Genomic DNA, 18889 nt, shown 5'->3' with positions numbered 1-18889 from the left:
TTTTGGAAGAGGGGAGCCAACTCTGGGTTGTCCTCTGACTATCACACATTCACCCTGGCACACACTGGAACTCAAGGACAATTTTACTGGTGTTTGAGAGAAAAACAACAGTCCAGTCAAGTTGTAACTCTTGACAGCTGCCAAGAGGAAGGAGATTACAGAGTTATTTACAAATAAACTCGGGCTGGACAGCAGGCTCAGAGAGGTTAAGAGCATGTACTACTGTTCCAGAGTTTAGTCCCCAGAACCCACATCAGGCAGCTCACAAATGCCCATAATTCTAGCTCCTGAAAATGCGATGCCCTCTTTGGGAGGCACCCACACTCATGTGTACATACCTCCACACATATAACTTTAAATAAATAAACCTTTTTAAAAGCCCACAACATTCAGAATTCTAAGAAAAAAAAAGTCACCTGTGGGGCCAGCAGGATGTCTCTGGGGATAATAAGGGTGCTTGCCACTAAGTCTGATGATCTGAATTTGATCTTAAGAACCCACAAAGTGGGAGAAACAGCTCTTCCAAGTTGTCTTCAGACCTCCACACACGTGCCAGGGTGTACACACATGCTCACTCGCGTGTACACACAAATTAAATAATTAAACATAACAAAAATACTTTGGAAAAAAGAAAGTTACCTGTACTGTCTTAGTGCCAGAAATATTCAGTTTTTCTACCGGCTTTATCTCAGGAACAGAAACCATCGTTCTTGACATGGCAATTCTGCTTTGAGTGGCGCCAGAATAGCCTTTCCCTGAACTTGCTTTTGATGGGCTACTAAAGCTAATAGACTTCCTTGTTTGTGAGCTGGGACTCCTGTACAAGGAAAACAAACGACAGAAGACCCAGAATTGAAAAGAAAATTCAAATTATAGCAAAAGTAGACTTTCATTTAGAAGTATAAAGAAGCTAAACAAGTACCTACAGCAATTGCTACCTGACACACTAGTCTATGTAAGCACATTTCTGGAGTTGACATGTACAATCATTTCTGAAGCATCTCTACAGGGCTAGAACTAACACCACTTTATGTAAAAAGACACCGGGCCATTAGGATGATTCTGTAGGTAAAGGTGACTATGGTGCAAGCCTGGTGACATGAGTTCAATCCCCCAAGCCCATGTAAAAAGCTAGATATGGAGACAGAAATGCCATTCGGAATCTTGCCATCTAACCTAGAGTAGGTGGTGCAGCAGGAAGAGTTAGAGACAACACAAGAGAGAGACAAGTCCCCAAAGCTGTCCTCTGACCCCCACACGTATGGCCACTCTCATTTATGTGCCAATTCATACTCACACACAATAAAATATGAAAATACATTTTAAAAATTATATAAAGATGCAAAAGCTTAAAGGAAAGCATGAGATATGAGATTTGATTTAAACGAAAGATGCAAAAGCCATACTGACTTCTTGTCTGGGTCTTAGTTTTCTTGTTCATAAAACAGGGCCCACAGGTCATTATGAAGACTTCACAAATTTAGCTTGGGAAGTACCTGCCACATGATAAATGCTTGCCAGTGTACAGTGGTGTACAGTGCAGAGAAGCAGGCAAAGTTAAACATGAGCAATAAAGCCGGGGGGAAGTACCCCATTTCTTTTTGAACAAATTATACAATTTTAAATTAGGAAATTAGAGTAAAATATTTCAGTTATGGAAGGACTGTATTATCGTGCTACTGGATTTAGTTCACAGATTCCCAAGTTAGGCCCAACCTCTACACTTTACCATTCTAATTCTTTGTGTTGAAAATTTCTATGACTTTAATTAGATTCTAAAAAGCAAATACATTTTCAAAGGAAGCAATTTTGTCTTTTTTTATTTAAAAAAGCAAAACTGGACAGTGATGGATGTAGGTTTCCTGCTTTACTTCTTTTAATAACCACTTAACACTATATGGTTTTTAGACTGTTGTTTTGCACTCTTCTACAGAGCGTAAGCATATTCAAAATGGGAAATTTACCTTCTCCATTATATCCCCAGTGCCTAGCACACTGGCTTATTATATGCATTAAATAAATATTTAAAGTGCCCTACCCTGGATGCCTTTTTTTCCTTCTAAAGAAAGAACTTTACCACCCAAATCAGTAATAACAATACAAGTCCTATAAAAACTGCTTTGTAACATCTCTACTATCTTTAAATTTTTCTCTTGTTTCCCGTAGATGCCTCTGAACTCATCCTTACACATTTTCCCTTTCCACAACAGTTGCTATTCTATGGAGGCTGGAGAGACGGCTCATTGGCTAAAAGCACTTACTGTTCTTGCAGGACCAGAACTCACTACCTATAACTCTAGTTCAAGGAAACCCAATGCTCTTCTGACATACACAGGAACATACTATGTCATCACACTGAGGTCAACAAAACTGATTTATTAAGTGTCTGCAATGGAAAGAGATGAACTTACAAATACAGAAAAGGGCAGATGAGATGCCATCCCTGATCCCACGTTATCTCTCCAATGTCCTGGGTCTCCCCTCATGTTAAGCAAGAACCAGAGCAAGAGACTGAACATGCTTTCTTTTGCATCTTATCAGTAGACATGTAGTAAGTCCCTCAGACCATGCCCAAAGAGCCAGAGTCCCGCAAAAGTTAATTGGCTGAGTGGGTGCCCACAATTCCCCCTTTTGTCTAAATAAGAGGGTTTTAAACCTAATAAAAAGTACATACAATAATAACAAATATTATGCATTGTCCAGAAGGAAGAAAAGGCAAAAACTTACACAAAAATAGAACTACAACCAACATGAACAACATAAAGCAAGAAACATGTGCTAAATGTCCATCCAGTCTAAGGAAATTAGCAAATAAGAGAGGTTATTTCAATAGATGTCCTATCCTGAGGAATCTAAGTCTGGTACTTAAAATGTTTATCTAAGTTATGAGAGGAAAGTAGCTGTGACTGTTTAGTCTTCAACCCCATCAAAGACCTGAGAAGAAAAATAATATTACCTGAGTAAGTAGGCAGTGCAAGCAAGCAACTTCCAAAAGGTGCAAGAAATGACAGAAACAGCTGGCTACTTGGACAGTCACTCAAAGTCTCATTTTCATTGTTGGGGCAACCAACTTCAGCTAAGGCCTAGAGTATCTGGCAGACCACTTTCAGAAACAGGAAATTTCTGCCCTGTCTTGGAAAGTTTCAGCAGTCACTTCGCTTGTGTTCTGCTGTGCCATTTGGAAAGCATGCATACTGTCAGCAGTCGAGGCAAGGGCAGTCCTTTGCCCAAAGGCCAGCTCTGCCAAGAAGACAACAAACTCCAAGTGGAGTGTCTGTGGTGTCCAACATTCTCTCGGGAATAGGTCGGTGCTGCCAGGAGCAATTGTGTCTCACATCAAAGGAATCCTAAGTTATTTAAATGCCGTATTCTACAGTTCTTTGATGTATTTTAAGACTGCCTATCTATGCAGAGTACCTCTCTGAGCATCCAGAGAATCTGACTAACATAACTAAAGGTATGGCGAACATGGGTGACTATTAATCTGTAATTCTTAAATAACCTGCGTATCTGAAAGACTTGGGCTCTATATAAGAACGTAAACAATCTTTAAGCAGGTGTGCAGCACGAGGAGAATGACCTCGAGATTGTATCAATATAAAAATATCTTCATCAGAGGTAAAAATGTATAGTGCAATATGACAAAGATGTCCTTACACTGTATCAATATACAAAATATCTTAAGCAGAGGTAGAAAATACACACATACAGTATGGCAAAATAACTTTACATTTGTGTACAAATATTGTAAGGAGAAATAGGAACATACACAATATAACAAATACAATTTGAATTTGTATCAATATACAAATTGTCTTAGACAGAAATAAAAGATAATTTTACATATGTATCAATATACAAGAATCTATACCAATGTAAATTGTCTATAATAATTCACAAGTAGGTACATTAATCTACTTATATCCTGATGGAGGTGGGTCTTGTATCTTATCTGTTGATTTCATTGGTTAACAATAAAGAAACTGCCTCGGCCCTCATAGGACAGAAAATTAGGTAGGCGGAGTAGACAGAGGAGAATGCTGGGAAAAAGAAGCTGAGTGAGTGAGTCGCCATGATGCTCCCACTCCAGACAGACGCAGGTTAAGATCCTCTCTGGTAAGCCAGCTCATGGGCTACACAGAATATTAGAAATGGGTTAGAACAATATGTAAGAGCTAGCCAATAAGAAGCTGGAACTAGCCGGGCCAGGCAGTGTTTGAAAGAATACAGTTTCCGTGTAATTATTTCTGGGCATAAGCCTGCCATGCGGGCGGCCGGGTGCCGGGGACGCAGCCCTGCCGCTCCTATTTCAACAATATCCCATCCCATTCATTCCTCTATTTTTCTTTTCCAAAAAGACATTTCTGAGCCTAAATTTCATATTCAACCTCCAACCCTATACTAACCCCTAACAGATGACAGTTATTCATAACCCTAAGAAGACAAAATCTGTTGGGAGAGGGACATTGTTTTGTAGAATTACTTCCAGCTGTCAGGGTACGATGGCATTTCTATGGGATCCTGTGAAAGATAAAATGAATGTAAGTCTCAAGAGTACTGTCTGTAACAACTGTAGACAGTCTCTGAGTAGTTAGCAGGTCTTTATTTTTTTTAAGTTCTTATTTGAAGTTTTAGCCAGAGTGTTGTAAGAAGGTGCACCATCTCAGCTAGCCAAGTTGAAATCATCCTGAGCAGTTTTGTAACCCCAAACCAATCTTTGAGTGGCATTTATCAGGTCAATGACATCCAAGAAACCAGGGAGGATCATTGTTGTAGGGCCCAATCTTCTTTCTGGATGCTTCAGAGGTTACTGTAGGAAAATGTATCATTCACTGTGGAGAACTTAAATATTATTAATATTAAAATGGAAAGTTAAAATGTTTGGTATTTCCTCATCTTAAGAAAGGTACCGAAGAGATGAAAAATAGGTATTGGGAGAAGTAGAAATTGGAGGGGGGAAGATAAGAGAGTATTGACAACAACAGTCCCTAGATTTTTGGTTTTCTTCTGTCTCATACCAGGTGGCTCTTCCGATATGAGACAGAAACTGAATTTTTACCACAAGCACACACGCATACATGCACACACATGAGCACAAAATAAATGTTTGAAAAGTTGTTGCCATTCCATCTAAAACTAAATTTTATCCATATTCTAGAATCTAGCACTGTTTTTCAGTAATTCTTAAGACTCCTCTATCTTATTCTGCCATGAACATAACTCTGTTGTGGTTTCTCCTATACTTAAAATCTTTCCCTTTAACTATGATGTCCTCTGCCTACTATAGCCTTTTTTTCATTTTATAGCCTGATTTCCTAAAATATTGATAGGGTTAGGCTTTTTGTAGTGCTAGGGTCTGAAAGCAGAGCCTCACGCCCTATCAAACGCCCTACCACTAAGTTCCTTTCCCAACCCTGTCCACTTCTTTATTCCTTTTACATGCTCCACACTCTCCTACTGCATAGAGACAAGCTGAATTACAATAATATATTCTCTCAAATGACTGACTCCAAGACTTTTTAGTATACATCTTTGTAATACCCACTGGTTGACCAGAACCTGGGAAGTGGAGGCAGGAGGAATAGGAGGAATAGCTAGCTGGGTTCAGGATTAGCCTGGACTACATGTGACCCTGTCTCAAAATATCAAAATCAAAAAATTTTAACTGTTCAGTTTTATGAGACATCAGTTTCCTACTGTTCAACATGTTTATGTCCCAAAGAAGTAACAAAACCTGTGGCCACATCAAATTTTCATTCATTTTATACACACTGAATTTTTTTTAGCATGTTCAATTAAAATCCACATATGTATACTTGTAAATGTGTTTTGGTAATATATCAAAAGGCTGGATAAAAATGCTTTATAAACATGGGTTCTCTGAACTTCTTAAAATCTATTAAGATGGTATTTTTTGGTCTATTAAGTGATTCAAAAACCTTTAAAATCCTTTGTTTATTTTAAACAGGATTCATTGGAGTCTTAAGATAAGTTTCATTAAGCTACATATTTTAATGTTAAGATACAGACTTCAATAGATTTCTTTCCAAAACAGGTTCTAAAGGAGAAAGGATTTGATTTGTGTAATAATAGTGGGTAATGTAAAAACAACAGGACACAAAATCACTGTATAGTAAAACATACTTTGGGTACCTAAGTGATGTATCTTAAAGTCTTTTTATTAGGTAAATGCTATGAATTAATTCTTCAGAAATATTTTCAATATACAAATGATAAAGTTTTTGAAAGCTGTTATAAACATTAAATGAATTTACATCTTGAAATCTCTAATTCTCATAGTGAACTAGAGATATAGTTGCAACAAACAGTGACATCCACAATATACATTTTTTTTTCAAGGTTTTCTGTGCAATTTGAGCTAAAGGGAGAAGAAGTACCCCCTTTGCCCACCGATAAGCTGAGGACAGAACCCAGTGCCTTGGACTTGCTACTGAGCTAAATCTCTGACCACCTAAGTCCTCTGATAAACAAGGTGCTGGCACCTGCTTTAAAACTCTGTTGACAACTAGGCCACATTCTTGTTTGGAAGAACCCAGCTGTCATCTTTACACTAGGAATCACACTTCTTAGAAGTACAGATTTGAAATTAGTAGTCACTTAATACTATGGGAGAAATAGTCAAGCTTGGCACCAGGCCCCTAAGAATTACAAATGATTATCCAAATCAGCAGTTCTCCGCCTCCCTAATGCTGTGACTCGAATACAGTTCCTCATGTTGTGGTAACCCCGACCATAAAATTATTTTCATTGTTACTTCATAACTGTAATCTACTGTTATGAGTCATAATGTAAATATAGGATATGCAGGATATCTCAATTGTGACCCCTGTGAGAGGGCTGTTCAACCCTCAAAGAAGTCACATCCCATAGGTTGAGAACTGATCTAAATGAAAGCCATAAAATCTGGTTCTCAAATCCATCTTTATGTATGATTATGTATGCGCTACCTATGTGTAGTTACTGTCCTTATCGTTTACTTGATGGGAAATTAGCTTCTAATTTTTTAAATAAATTATAGCTGCTAAAAAATCTCAAATGCCTTTCTGTTCATGGCATGATCAGAGTTAGAGTAAAGGCAAGGATCAAAAAAGGAGATTTAACCAAGATGCTATGTTAAGGGGTAAAATTGAACAGCGCTAGTTGGGACTTCCTGATTTTCCTGTCAAGCTTGGTTTCCCAGCTTTTCCAAGGGATAATAGTCTCAAAAAAGACTTGAGACTTGCTACTCAAAGCACAGGCAGATGGCTTCTCTCTCCCTTTGCTTTCAGCTCTCCCTAAGTAACAGGCATGCAGCTAGCTGGACAGTAAGGAAAGATGCCTCAAACTTAACTTGTTCTGGTTGTCTTATGAGACCAATAAAAAGTAAACAGTTTTAAACAAAAAGTTTCTACGTATCTGCTACAACAGGCTTTAAACCTCTAAAAAAAAAATGGGCGAATTTGTTGGTACAAGAATCATGTCTGCAGTCCTGAACTGAGTCTATGTCAAGCCCCCTTGCTGCATTAAATACATTTACCTTAAAGGAAATAAGATAGAGAAATAAGTCAGTAGCCTTAATTTAGCCTTAATTTTTGATCAAGACTAAAGACAGAGGAAAATGCTTTCCTGTGAGAAAGTACTGAGTGATGATTTCGTCTTAAAGTAATGGTATTTCAAAATGCAAATGGAACAGCCCCAGAACACTAGTGGGTTGCAGAAAGGTTCATAGAAAACGAACACACTTATAGCTAAGCTGTTATAGTTAAAGGATATTAAATAACCACACAATTGGTTCTGTTACATTAAGAGTTTAAGCACTGTCTTAGTCATGATCTCAGAAAAAAACTGACTTAGAACAGAAATAACTTTTATTTTCCTTTTACTAAAAGAGACATTTAAAATTTGTGATTAGATTTTTGTTTTCCCATTGGGTAAGGCTTTCACTTGCTGTATAGGCATTGCCTTAACAGTAAGTGTAATTCTTTTTAAAAAATCATCCCCTCTTGAGGGAGTCCTGCTAAATAACATAGTGTTCATGGAATTCAATTCAATGAACCAATATTTTAATCTATTTATAAAATTGTCTATTAAGTAAATGAATGACACTAATTCTTCAAATTAACTAAAGCTTTGGCTCTCATCCAAGATCTATCCATTTTGGAAAACATCCATTTTTCTCATTATAAAGTAAGTACTTATGTCCTATAAAAATTAAGTAAAAACTATATAAACTATTCCTATAAAAGGATAACATGCTGTTAAAGGAGATTTGGAAATATGGTAACTAAAAATTTTTTTAAATGGCTATAGAATTTTTCCTAAGATGAAGAAAAGCAGATGACTTTATCAATGGAAAGATCTAAGATTCCACTCTGCTTGAAGAAAAAGACTACCAGGTACTTCATGCTTTAGGAATTAAATCTGTACTTCTCATATCAAACTTCTGGGCATACATCCACATGGACCTCAGGAAAACAGGGTGATACTCACCTTTGGGTGCATTAACAAATGAGTATCTCAAATAAGCGACAATTTCCCTCATTAAGAAATTATTCATTGTGTGTGCATATGCACACCATGACATGCCTGCAAAGATCAGGGCACAACTTACCGCAGCTGGTTCTCTTCCCATCACGTAGGGGCCCTGGGAGCAAACTCAGCCCATCAGGCTAGCAGCACGCCTCTTTCTTTACCCTCCAAGTCTTCTACAGGCATCGTAGGCCCATCTTTTGAAGTGTTCTCTCTCTCGCTCAGATTTATTTTTATGAGTGTTGGGCTCCATGTATATATGTGTACTCATGTGTGCCTTCTACCCACAGAGATCAGAAGAAAGATCAAGAGCATATCAGAGTCTATTTATTTATAAATAAATTTATTTATTGTGTACACAGTGTTCAGCCTCCTTGTATGCCTGCAGGCCAGAAAAGGGCACAAGATCTCATTACAGATGGTTGTGAGCCACCATGTGGTTGCTGGGAATTGAACTCAGGACCTCCGGAAGATCAGCCAGTGCTCTTAACCTCTGAGCCATCTCTCCAGCCCCGATGTCATTTTTTTTTTTTTTTAACCGCTGAGCATCCATCCTTCGGTTGAGAGCAGCTAGGTTGTTTCTAGGCTCTGGTTACTATGAATAATGATACTGTGAACATAGCTGAGCAAATGTCCTCGTGTAGTGAGTGCGCATTCTTTGGTATATGCCAACAAGACAAAATGACAGTCTATAGAATGGGAAAAGATCAGAGCCTGTAAGGAATCAGGAAGGAACCAAGAAAGGTTTGTTCTGACTGCTTGGGAAGATGTGTTTTGCTAGAAGGAGCCTAGAAGTCTGATCCATTTCAGGGGTCTTGTTTGTTCTCTCCTGCTCAGTTGTATTTATCACTGACAGAGAAGTATTGTTCACCTTGCATGAGGATGAGTGAGGTAAATCAAAGATCCCGCCTAGGCCTCAACACCCCTTCCAAGTCTAGCGATCTTACTTCTACACAAACTTGGACACACACTCACTCCCTTGCCTCCCTGTGTGATAATGGGGTCATGGTGTACATGAGTTATTCAAGCAAGATGAAGCTACAAATCTTCAAGAAACTGTTCATGGATAAGAAGCTTCTGCCGGACTCACACGGCATCACCTGGCAGCAGCTGATCTGATGTGGGAGTGATTTCTTATTAATAAAGAAACTGCCTAGGCCCCTTGATAGGCCAACCCATAGGTGGGTGGAGTAAACAGAAGAGAATGCTGGGAGAAAGAAGCTTAGTCAGAAGTCGCCATGATTCTCCCACTCCAGACAGACGCAGGTTAAGATCCTCCCTGGTAAGCCACCTCGTGGGCTACACAGAATATTAGAAATGAGTTAGAACAATATGTAAGAGCTAGCCAATAAGAAACTGGAACTTATGGGCCAGGCAGTGTTTAAATGAATACAGTTTGTGTGTTGTTATTTCGGGCATAAGCTAGCAGGCGGCTGGGGTGCTGGGGATGCAGCCCTGCCGCTCCCACAACAGCTGAACAGAGCCAATTGGGCAGAGAGTGTTCATTTCTTAGGAGAGTCCCTTCCTGGAGCACTGGCCTGGACTGTGGCTCATGAAATCCTATAGAGAATGAACCAGAGAAGGACTTGTTCCCTGCTACTGAGTTAAAGGACATTCTTCCTACCTTGGAACCAAAGGACTCCCATCTAAGGAAAACACCACCGAGTCTGACAAAGGAAGACTGTGGTAAAAGACAGGAGTACAGACAGCACGTGATGGAAAAGAGCCTCCCTATGTGGGCAGCACCGTCTGGTCTGGAAACACATCAGTGTGAGAGACCACAAGGCAATCTTGCCATGTCTCTTTCCACCTAGGAGTCACGACCTAAGATAGTGGCCATCCATGGAATTCCTGGTATCGGAAAAACAACGCTGGCCAGAAAGATGATGCTGATGTGGGCGCACAACGAGTTCTACTGCACAAATTCAAGTTTGGTTTCTGTTTCCACTGCCGGAAACTGAACTGGGTGGGAGAGCGCAGCTTCTCGGAGCTGATTGAGGGCCAAGGGCTTAGGTCTCAGGCTCTCGTGTCTAAGATTTTACTGCTCCTGTTGGACGGCTTTGAGGAGCTCACATCTTCCCTCATCACAAGACCAGCTGATCTGGTGGAGGACTGGAACCAGAAGTTGCCTGGGTGTGTTCTCCTGAGCTGCATGTTAAGCAAAAAGGATGCTTCCAGAAGCCACACTCCTGACCATGGTGAGACCGACCTCCTGGAGAGGAGTTGAACTCTTAGTCAAGTGTCCCTCCCATGTCACCATGACTGGATTTAGGAGGACTGAAACGCTCGACTATCTCAGGTTGTATTTCAGAGGCAAAATGATAGGGAATCAAGTTGTGGATTTTGCCATGACAAACACCATTCTCTTGTCCATGTGTCGGGTCCCTGTGGTGTGCTGGATGGTGTGCCATTGTCTAAGAAAACTGATGCAAAAAATGGTAAATCTCACAGAGGCTTGTCCAAATGCAACATCTCTGTGTGTGTTGTACCTGGCTACCCTGTTCCCAACCATATGTAAGACACCTTCCGGTGGTCATTACCAAAAGCAATTGGAAGGTGTGTGCCGTCTGGCTGCCCAGGGTGGATGGGACCTGAAGAGTGTTTGATAAGACGGACTTTCAGCATGTCAAGGTGGATGAGGCCACCATAGACGCTTTCTTTCAAGTGAACATTCTGCGAAGGCTAGAAGACCAAGGAGACTGTTACATGTTTGCCTTGTTTATCTTCCAGGATTTTTTTGGTGCCATGTTTTATGTTCTCCTTTTCCCCTAAAGAATTGTATATTATCACCCACTGAGCCAAGTGAACATACAGGATCTGATCGCAATGTCGAGAGCCAGAGAAAGCTGTGAGACTCAGATGGGGCTTTTCTTATTTGGTCTTTTAAATGAAGCGTGTGGTGGCATTGTGATGAGGTCCTTCAAGTGCAGATTGGCCTTGGGTAACAAGTTGAAGGCCGTAAGCGTGATAACCCATTGAATGACTATGGATGCTATGACTGCTCTCAGCGTTTCCCCTGCCTGACCAAAATCGCCGAGTGCCCTGGAAAGCTACCAGAAAGTCTTTTTGAAACTCAGGAGCCTGAAGGACCTCCAGCTGTCTGCGTTTTGTCTTAGGCACTGTCGAGGTTTGAAGAAAGTAGAACTGACTCTGTGGAGAGCCTTCCACCAGGAGCTTCGGCCCGACTCAGCAGATCCTTCCTAGGGCACTCAGCTGAGAGAAGAAGATCGTCTTCAGCTGGTGGCACGATATCTGCTCCGTGTTTGAAACAAAGATCTGGAAGTGCTGACGGTGGCTGACAGCGTCCATACAGGAGTCACCACCACCCTCAAGAAGCCCCAGTGTAAAGTGCAAAGGTTACAGTTGAAGCCCTGTGAGGCCACCTTTAGAGACTGGATTCAGCTTACCAGCAGTCTTCAAAGGAACATGCACCTGAAGACTCTGTTATTGAGAGCAAGCTCCCTAGATATTTTGGGGGTGAAGTACCTGCTGCAGAGTTACCTCAGGGAACTGATGTTGGAGAATTGTAACCTCACTGAGGCCTCTTGTGAAGAAATCACCTTCTCTCTCAGGCACAGGAAGATGCTGACCCACCTGAGCCTGGCAGAGAACGACTTGAAGGATACAGGATGGAGGCATATCTGGAATGCTCTGGGTCATTTCATGTGTCCTTTGCAAAGACTGATGCTGAGGCAGTGTTCTTTGACTTCAGCATGCTGTAAATATATGATGTCATCTTTCAAGAACAATCAAAGCCTGCCAAGTCTGGCCCTGAATTTCAATAGGCTGATGGACAATGGGGTCATCCTACTCTGTAGAGATCTGGCAGATGCTGACTGCAACTTGTTGGTTCTGGAGCTGGCACAGTGTTGGTTCACCTCTGCCTCATGCCATGCTCTGACATCCATGCTCTGTAGCCACCTGGACCTGAGCAAGCACATTGTCGGAATCAATGGCATGCTTACCTTGGCCCTGGTGTTCTTCAGCCAGAGGCGGGCAGAAGAGGTCAAGCTGAAGAAGAAATCAAATGATAGTGTGGACGTGTACACAAGACTACAGGGCCCAGAGGTAGAGAATGGCCATCTGAAGATCGGGGAAGACTGGAACTCTTGATGCCTCGAGATGCCATGAGGGAAGTGAATGCATTCAGAGACCCTTGGGACACGTTCTTTCTAAGTAAAAAACGGAAGCAGTGCCTAGTTTGCAGGTCCTTCTTTGTCTGGAGCAGCCCAGTTTGTGCTGGGGTGTGGCGTGGGCGTGACCTCCACAGCCCTCTCTGGGTCAGGGGCTATCACTATTTTCATAAGCAGATCAGACACTTAAATGGGACCAGGTGGTTAAGAGGGTTGGGAAATGCCTGTTTTGCCTGCTGGGGTACAGGTAAATTAAACATGTGTGTGCAATATAAAAAAATGTAAAAATAAAAAAAGATCTTCCCAAACACAGCTGCCTGCTGGAGCTATCTGCCAGTAGTTGAAGAATGCAGAGTAATGTGGATTTCAGGGGGAAAGTAAAGGCAGCGATGCTAAGTGACAGATGTGCACAGAGATGCCATTTTAGGTAAACACTGCAGATTCCAAGTCACCAGTGAGGTTCAGGGTAAGAAAATTAAGAAATCACACCAAATTTGTGATTTAACCTAATTTTTTTTTTTTTTTTGAGGCAGGGAGGGACTCATAATGTAGCTCTGGCTACTCTGGACCAGGCTGGGGTTGAATTTTAGCTTTCAAATGCTGGGATTAAAGGTATATGCCACAATGCCCAGCAAGTATGACTTTTAAATAAAAACTATAATTAAAAATTTTAAAAATTAAAAAAAAATCTGTAACATTAAAAAGAAGCCAAAATCTCCAGTCCAAGCTGGCCTCAAACTCCCCATAAAGATGAGGATAACCCTCAAAGCTTCCTGCATTTAGCTCCCAAGTGCTGGAATTACTAGTGGGCATCATTATGCCTGGTTTATGTGGTGCTGGGGACCAAGGCGAGGACCTCACACACACTAAGAAAGTACTTCACCAATTGGGCTACCGCCCCAACTTTTTATCACCTTCTGCAGTGAGACACTGGTTGTAGAACCTTTGGTGGTTTCCACACCACAATGAAGACAAGAACTAAAGAACAGAACTAAAGAACAAATAGACTTACTTCCAGTTTCCACTCCAACATGTAAAGACCTTGAAAGTCATAACATCTCATCTCACAGAAAGACTAAAACTACCCTTTCTTTTCAGTTCCATCAGACAATGGAGATCACAGGGCTAACAAGTACCCTGAAAACTGGAAATGCAGAGAAAGAGATCACAGTTGAAGAGAACGGATCCTGGAGCCAACCGGAGGTCAGAGAACGTAAATGACAACTGCCTGGTTACTGAAGAATAAGCAGACTTCAGCTTAAAGGATAAAACCTTCTGGGAGCCAGCTCATTTTCATTTGACCTCCATAAGCCCACCAAGTGGATGGAAAGTAATGTTCTTAAAACACCTGGAAAATCCTCTTCTTAGCAGGCACCTATCCTTACAGAATTCCATGTTACCAGAGCTGAAGGAAGCAATTTGAGTCTACCGAGGCCTACCAGACACAGGGAGAGGAAATAACCTAACTCTGGCCCTGCTTTGCCATCTTGTCTCACCAAATGAGGGGAAAAGAGCTGAGAAACAAACATGGTGGTGCACACTTGCGATTCCAGCATTTGACAAATGGAGGGACATCAGGGACAAGACCCCAGCAGGAGACCAGGACTCCATAAGCAGTCTCTCCCCAGGACATCTTACACAACAGGAGGGCTTCTGTAACACAAACAAGTATAAAATAACTGTGAAGCTCACACAATTTAGGAAGCCTCTGAGGTAAACCTAAAACACAGACAGACAGACAGACAGACACACACACACACACTCCACAAATCAAAACTAGGACACTAGAGGACACCCGAGCCTTAATCATTTAGCTCCTTCAGCAAAGAGTAAATACAGCTTAATTTCTAATGGTACAAATTCAGTATGATACCACTCTCTCTCAACAACAAAACATGTAGGGCCTATCTGAAATACAAGAGTACGTGCGAAGAGGCAAATAAAACAACAGAACCAGACTCAGATATGGCAGGTATTTTGGAATTGTCAAAACTACGAATTTAAAATAAATGCCCAGGGTGCTAATGGAACAAGTGGCTACCACGCAAGAGCAGACGAGTAACGTGTTAGACCAGAGATCCTCTAGTTGCCCTCTCGGACAGAAATGAGAGCAGGTCTCCCCAGCATTCTATAGGTTAGGACAAAGAAGTGACAGGCTCCTGTTGTGACCATCTGAGCACAGTCTCCCTCCCTGCAGTCCTCTCTCTGGGACCCTCAGTAGAATAATAAAGCCTGCAGCACTGTGGCCTTGCTGCTGTAGGGTAAGTTTATGATCCTACCTATTGCCACATCTGCAGCATATAGGCCAGGCCAAGGCAGATACCTCCATATGGGGCCTGTCTACGCAGCTGGGAACCCCTAAGAATCAGGGACCCTATTGCTGTGGGGATTTGATGGCTATTTTCTTCAGGACTCATGTCATTTTAAACATGACAACCATCTCTTCTAAAGTTCCTTTCAGGGATTCTGAAGGGAAAACTCCATCTCTCCTTCAAGGTCCCATCATGCTGCCTATCTGTATGCTCTAGGTCCTCTAACATTCTCCTGCTATGAGGTCTAATCAAGTCCCCTCCCACAGATCCCCAGCCAACTCGATGGTAGTGAGGATCTCACAGAGTTCATTCTACAGGGTAATCTCAGGTCTGCTCTATGCCATACACCTGCCTATCTCTTTAAATTATAGCAGTAAACAGATGAATACTCAAAGAATAAATTAAATAACAAAATTAGAACATGTAAAGAATTAGAATAAAACTGGGTAGAGAAAAGGGTTGTTTTTAGCACAATGGGTGAGGCTAATAGGAAGATTGCAAAATCGGAAAATCAAGTGAGAAAGTGAAAAACTGGTAAATTCTTCGAGATATTTTATATGATCTGAATTCTTTAAAAAAGATGAGAAATAATGAGTTACAGCAAAAACTAAGCTTGAAACTTTGTTTTAATCATGTAACATGGCTATCTCAAAAAGTGACAGCAGCTCACATCTCGAATCCTATCCTGTCCTTAACCATTCGTCTATTACGAATGCCACTATTTAAATTCCCTAGGAATTGTCTAACATTCAGCCACTAATGTTCCTGGGAACAAGCCACAGCTTACACCGGCCACTCTACACAAGCTAATTAGCTCATTAAACTTCAGTGGTTATGGAGAGGATGGAATGTTGCAGGGCCAGAGTCTGACTACAACTTACCTTGCTGTGGTTAGCCCCGAATTGCCTTTTCTTGCCTACCTCTGTGTCTGACCTAATATCCTTCCGATTACCAAGTGAAACCCTTTGGACAGTATTAACAGACTTCTGGTTTCCAACAACCAAAAGGCCTTAAAAATGTTATCAGAAGGCATCCGAGGCTTAGAACAGATATTCCCCACTTTGCTGAACCTACCACCTGACGTTTCCACCAATGTATATGGAAGGGACATTGATTTACGATTTTGCTGCAAGTATAAAATTTCATGAGACATTTACCATTGGAGCATGGTATTTGGGAAAACCTGAATGTGTGTTTCTGGGCCATAGTCACTCATCTTAAGTTGTAGCACACCATGCCCGTCTGTACTCTAAGCGGTATCATACAGTTCATGAACTGGGTAAGGGGCTGGAGATTGAAATACACAAAGACTCACAGACACAGAGACATGGGTCATTCTTGAAACAGGAATGCCCCAAGAATACCCCCTTTATTGTGTTTAGGGGCAGCTTATATAGGGATCCTTAACTGATAGCCACGCCCCAGCCAAATGCACTAGAAACCACTTCCCTGCCATCAGGAAACTCCTGAGGATCTCATGCTCAGAGCATCTGCAAGCATTACAAGTTGTTTACCAGAAATTCAGGATCTGGGGGGTTCACAGCTCCCAACATTAAGATCCAGAATAAACCATTTCCTATCCCCTTTGAAACGAAAAGTCATGGATGTTTTTATGTTTGTTTTGAATTAACAAGTGTTATATCATTTTAAGTTACATAACTTAATTTCAATTTAACATCTCTTTAAAGCCAAAACAGAAACTGGGCAAGAAAACCCAGTTATCTGGGTGTATGCCTTTATTCATTTGTTCAGTTAACAAATGTGTGTTAAAGACAGTCTTCATTCTAGGTAATAAAAGTCTACAGCAGCACACAAAAATAAAAATCTTTATTTATGGGGATAAACTTTTTATGAAACACATAGTAAGGGAGAGGTTGATCCTGGGAAATAAAGTATTATTTTACTATGGAGACATTTGACAGAAACGAGTGAATCCTGAGATTATCTCACATAAACTTTCAAAGGACAGCTAATTCCCAGGGCCACAAATGGGAATGAAATGTTTGTGGTGTGTGTGGGGATGGGGGGTGTTACTGTTTTACTGGACTGGCAGAATCCAAAGCCAGATCCCGTGGGGGCTTAGAAGAATGGGAGCACTTACGCAAAGGGCAAGGGAAGAGTTGGGGAAGTTCTAAGCGGATGTACAATGACTACCACACGGAGGCTGTTGGCCGTCAGCTATTCCAACATAGAAATGACGTGGAAGAGGAATTTTGAGCAGTCGATTCCTTTCTAGGTGTAGCTGCTTCATTTGTCAGTTTTCTTGAGAGAGATCTTGAAGGGAGACGAAAACTTGTGAGTCGTGAGTACACATGACTTTGAAAGGCACAGGGCAACAATGAGGAGAACAACCTGAGCCCACAACATATATTTAGGTAAGGGACAGGTGGGTAGATTGGTAAACCATAAGCCTTTAATCCCAGCCCTTTTCAGTCCAGTTCCCTGCCAGCCAGGGCTACACAGTGAGCCCATATCTCTAAATATGCACAAGAACAGACACACAGACATAAAGATAAAAGCAGAAAGCTAGCCACGAATCTAACGAAGAGTAGGGAATCAGTGGTGTCCCGGCAACTAACTGAAGCCTTTCAAACTCTTAAGTGGTCACTTAGATCAGAGCTGGTGATGGGTCAGTTAATCACAAAAGTGTAAACTGACTGTCGCGGGCTATCGGAAAGCATTTTAGTGAAGGGGAGGATGGCATAAAGGCGGAGTACTACAATCAGGGCGGCACCAGGTTCTCTCCCAGGAACTCTCAGTGAGTTCAGTAATAGCCAGAACCTGGAAACAACCTAGATGTCCTTCAATGGAAGAATGGATGAAGAAAGTGTGGAATATATACACATTAGAATACTACTCAGCGGTAAAAAACAATGACTTCTCGAATTTTGCATGCAAATGGATGGAAATAGAACACACTATCCTGAGTGAGGTAACCCAGACCCAAAAAGATGAACTTGGGATGTACTCACTCATAATTGGTTTCTAGAGATAAATAAAAGTCAGTGAGTCTATAATTTGATCTCCTAAAGAAGCTAAATAAGAAGGTGATCCCAAAGAAAAACATATAGCTATCCTCCTGATTATGGGAAGTAGACAAGATTGCCGGGCAAAAAATGGGATCTTGGGGGAGGGGGGGGGAGGGAGGTAAGGGGAGATGGGGAGAGAAAAGTGAGAAGGGGAGGTTGGGGGGAACTTGGGAAACGGGATGTTTGGGATAAAGGAAGGTCGGATAGGGGAGCAGGGAAACAACAAACGATGAACCGGGCAGAGCACTGAAGAAAAGATGTGGCTGGTTTGAGAAGATGACCCAATGGCTGAAATGTGCGACCATGAAGTGGGGAACATTTTAGTGGACCTTCGAGGAAGCACTTTCAAGCTCTACGTCACAGGAGTCCGCCTCTGTGCTTTTCTTCTGGCTTAGCAGAATGTTGTAAGCCGTTAACAGTCTTAAGACAAGCTGACAGGAGATTAAAAATCCTCGGCTGGCAAACATATTAAAATAGTTTTGGTTGCTCAGAGAAACCAAGGAGCACGAGCACAGCAAGAAGGCTTTAAGTTGAAAGACCAAAGGAAAGACTACAAGCAAAAGCACTTGGAAGCAAAGGAAGCAGGGGCCGAGCACCGCAAAGGAGCTTCTACAAAGACCGAATGAGGCCAAAAGAGCCGGAGCCGCCTGGGGGCTCCGCGAGATCGAATGAGTTGGGAACCCCTCTCCAAACCGAGGGGCTGCCTCCGGTATCTAGAAGAATGGACCACGGATCTAGTGCGGAACTTACGTGGCAAAGCTGGCCTGCTTGCGGGTGGTCGTCGGAGAGCCGAACATGGTGGCGACCCGCAGACTAGGGCTCGGCGCCCCTTCCCTAGCGGTTCTGCTATGCCCGGACCCCAACCGCCCGCATCAGCGGCTTGGGA

General features: G+C 41.8%; 1 protein-coding gene across 3 annotated transcripts in view; it reads right to left on the bottom strand.

The window, feature by feature from the left end:
- The window catches only part of Dnai4 (dynein axonemal intermediate chain 4), a 66986-nt gene extending 48100 nt beyond the window's left edge, over positions 1-18886 (bottom strand). For 2 of the 3 annotated variants that reach the window (XM_050136058.1, XM_050136059.1), the window contains exons 1-2: positions 18754-18886; positions 640-817 (exon numbers count right to left, since the gene is read on the bottom strand). In XM_050136058.1, the coding sequence (XP_049992015.1) occupies positions 640-817; positions 18754-18800 (225 nt within the window). In that variant the 5' untranslated portion in view covers positions 18801-18886. The remainder of the gene's footprint in view (positions 1-639; positions 818-18753) is intronic. The other variant, XM_050136060.1, reaches the window with a different exon arrangement.
- Between the last annotated feature and the right edge of the window lie 3 nt (positions 18887-18889).

Source organism: Alexandromys fortis, unplaced genomic scaffold, assembly GCF_014885135.2.
Source record: "Alexandromys fortis isolate MF-2015 unplaced genomic scaffold, M_Fortis_MF-2015_v1.1 scaffold_13, whole genome shotgun sequence".
Classification (NCBI taxonomy): Eukaryota; Metazoa; Chordata; class Mammalia; order Rodentia; family Cricetidae; genus Alexandromys; species Alexandromys fortis.
Note: the sequence above shows the minus strand (reverse complement) of the source record. Positions and strands in the feature narration are given on the sequence as shown.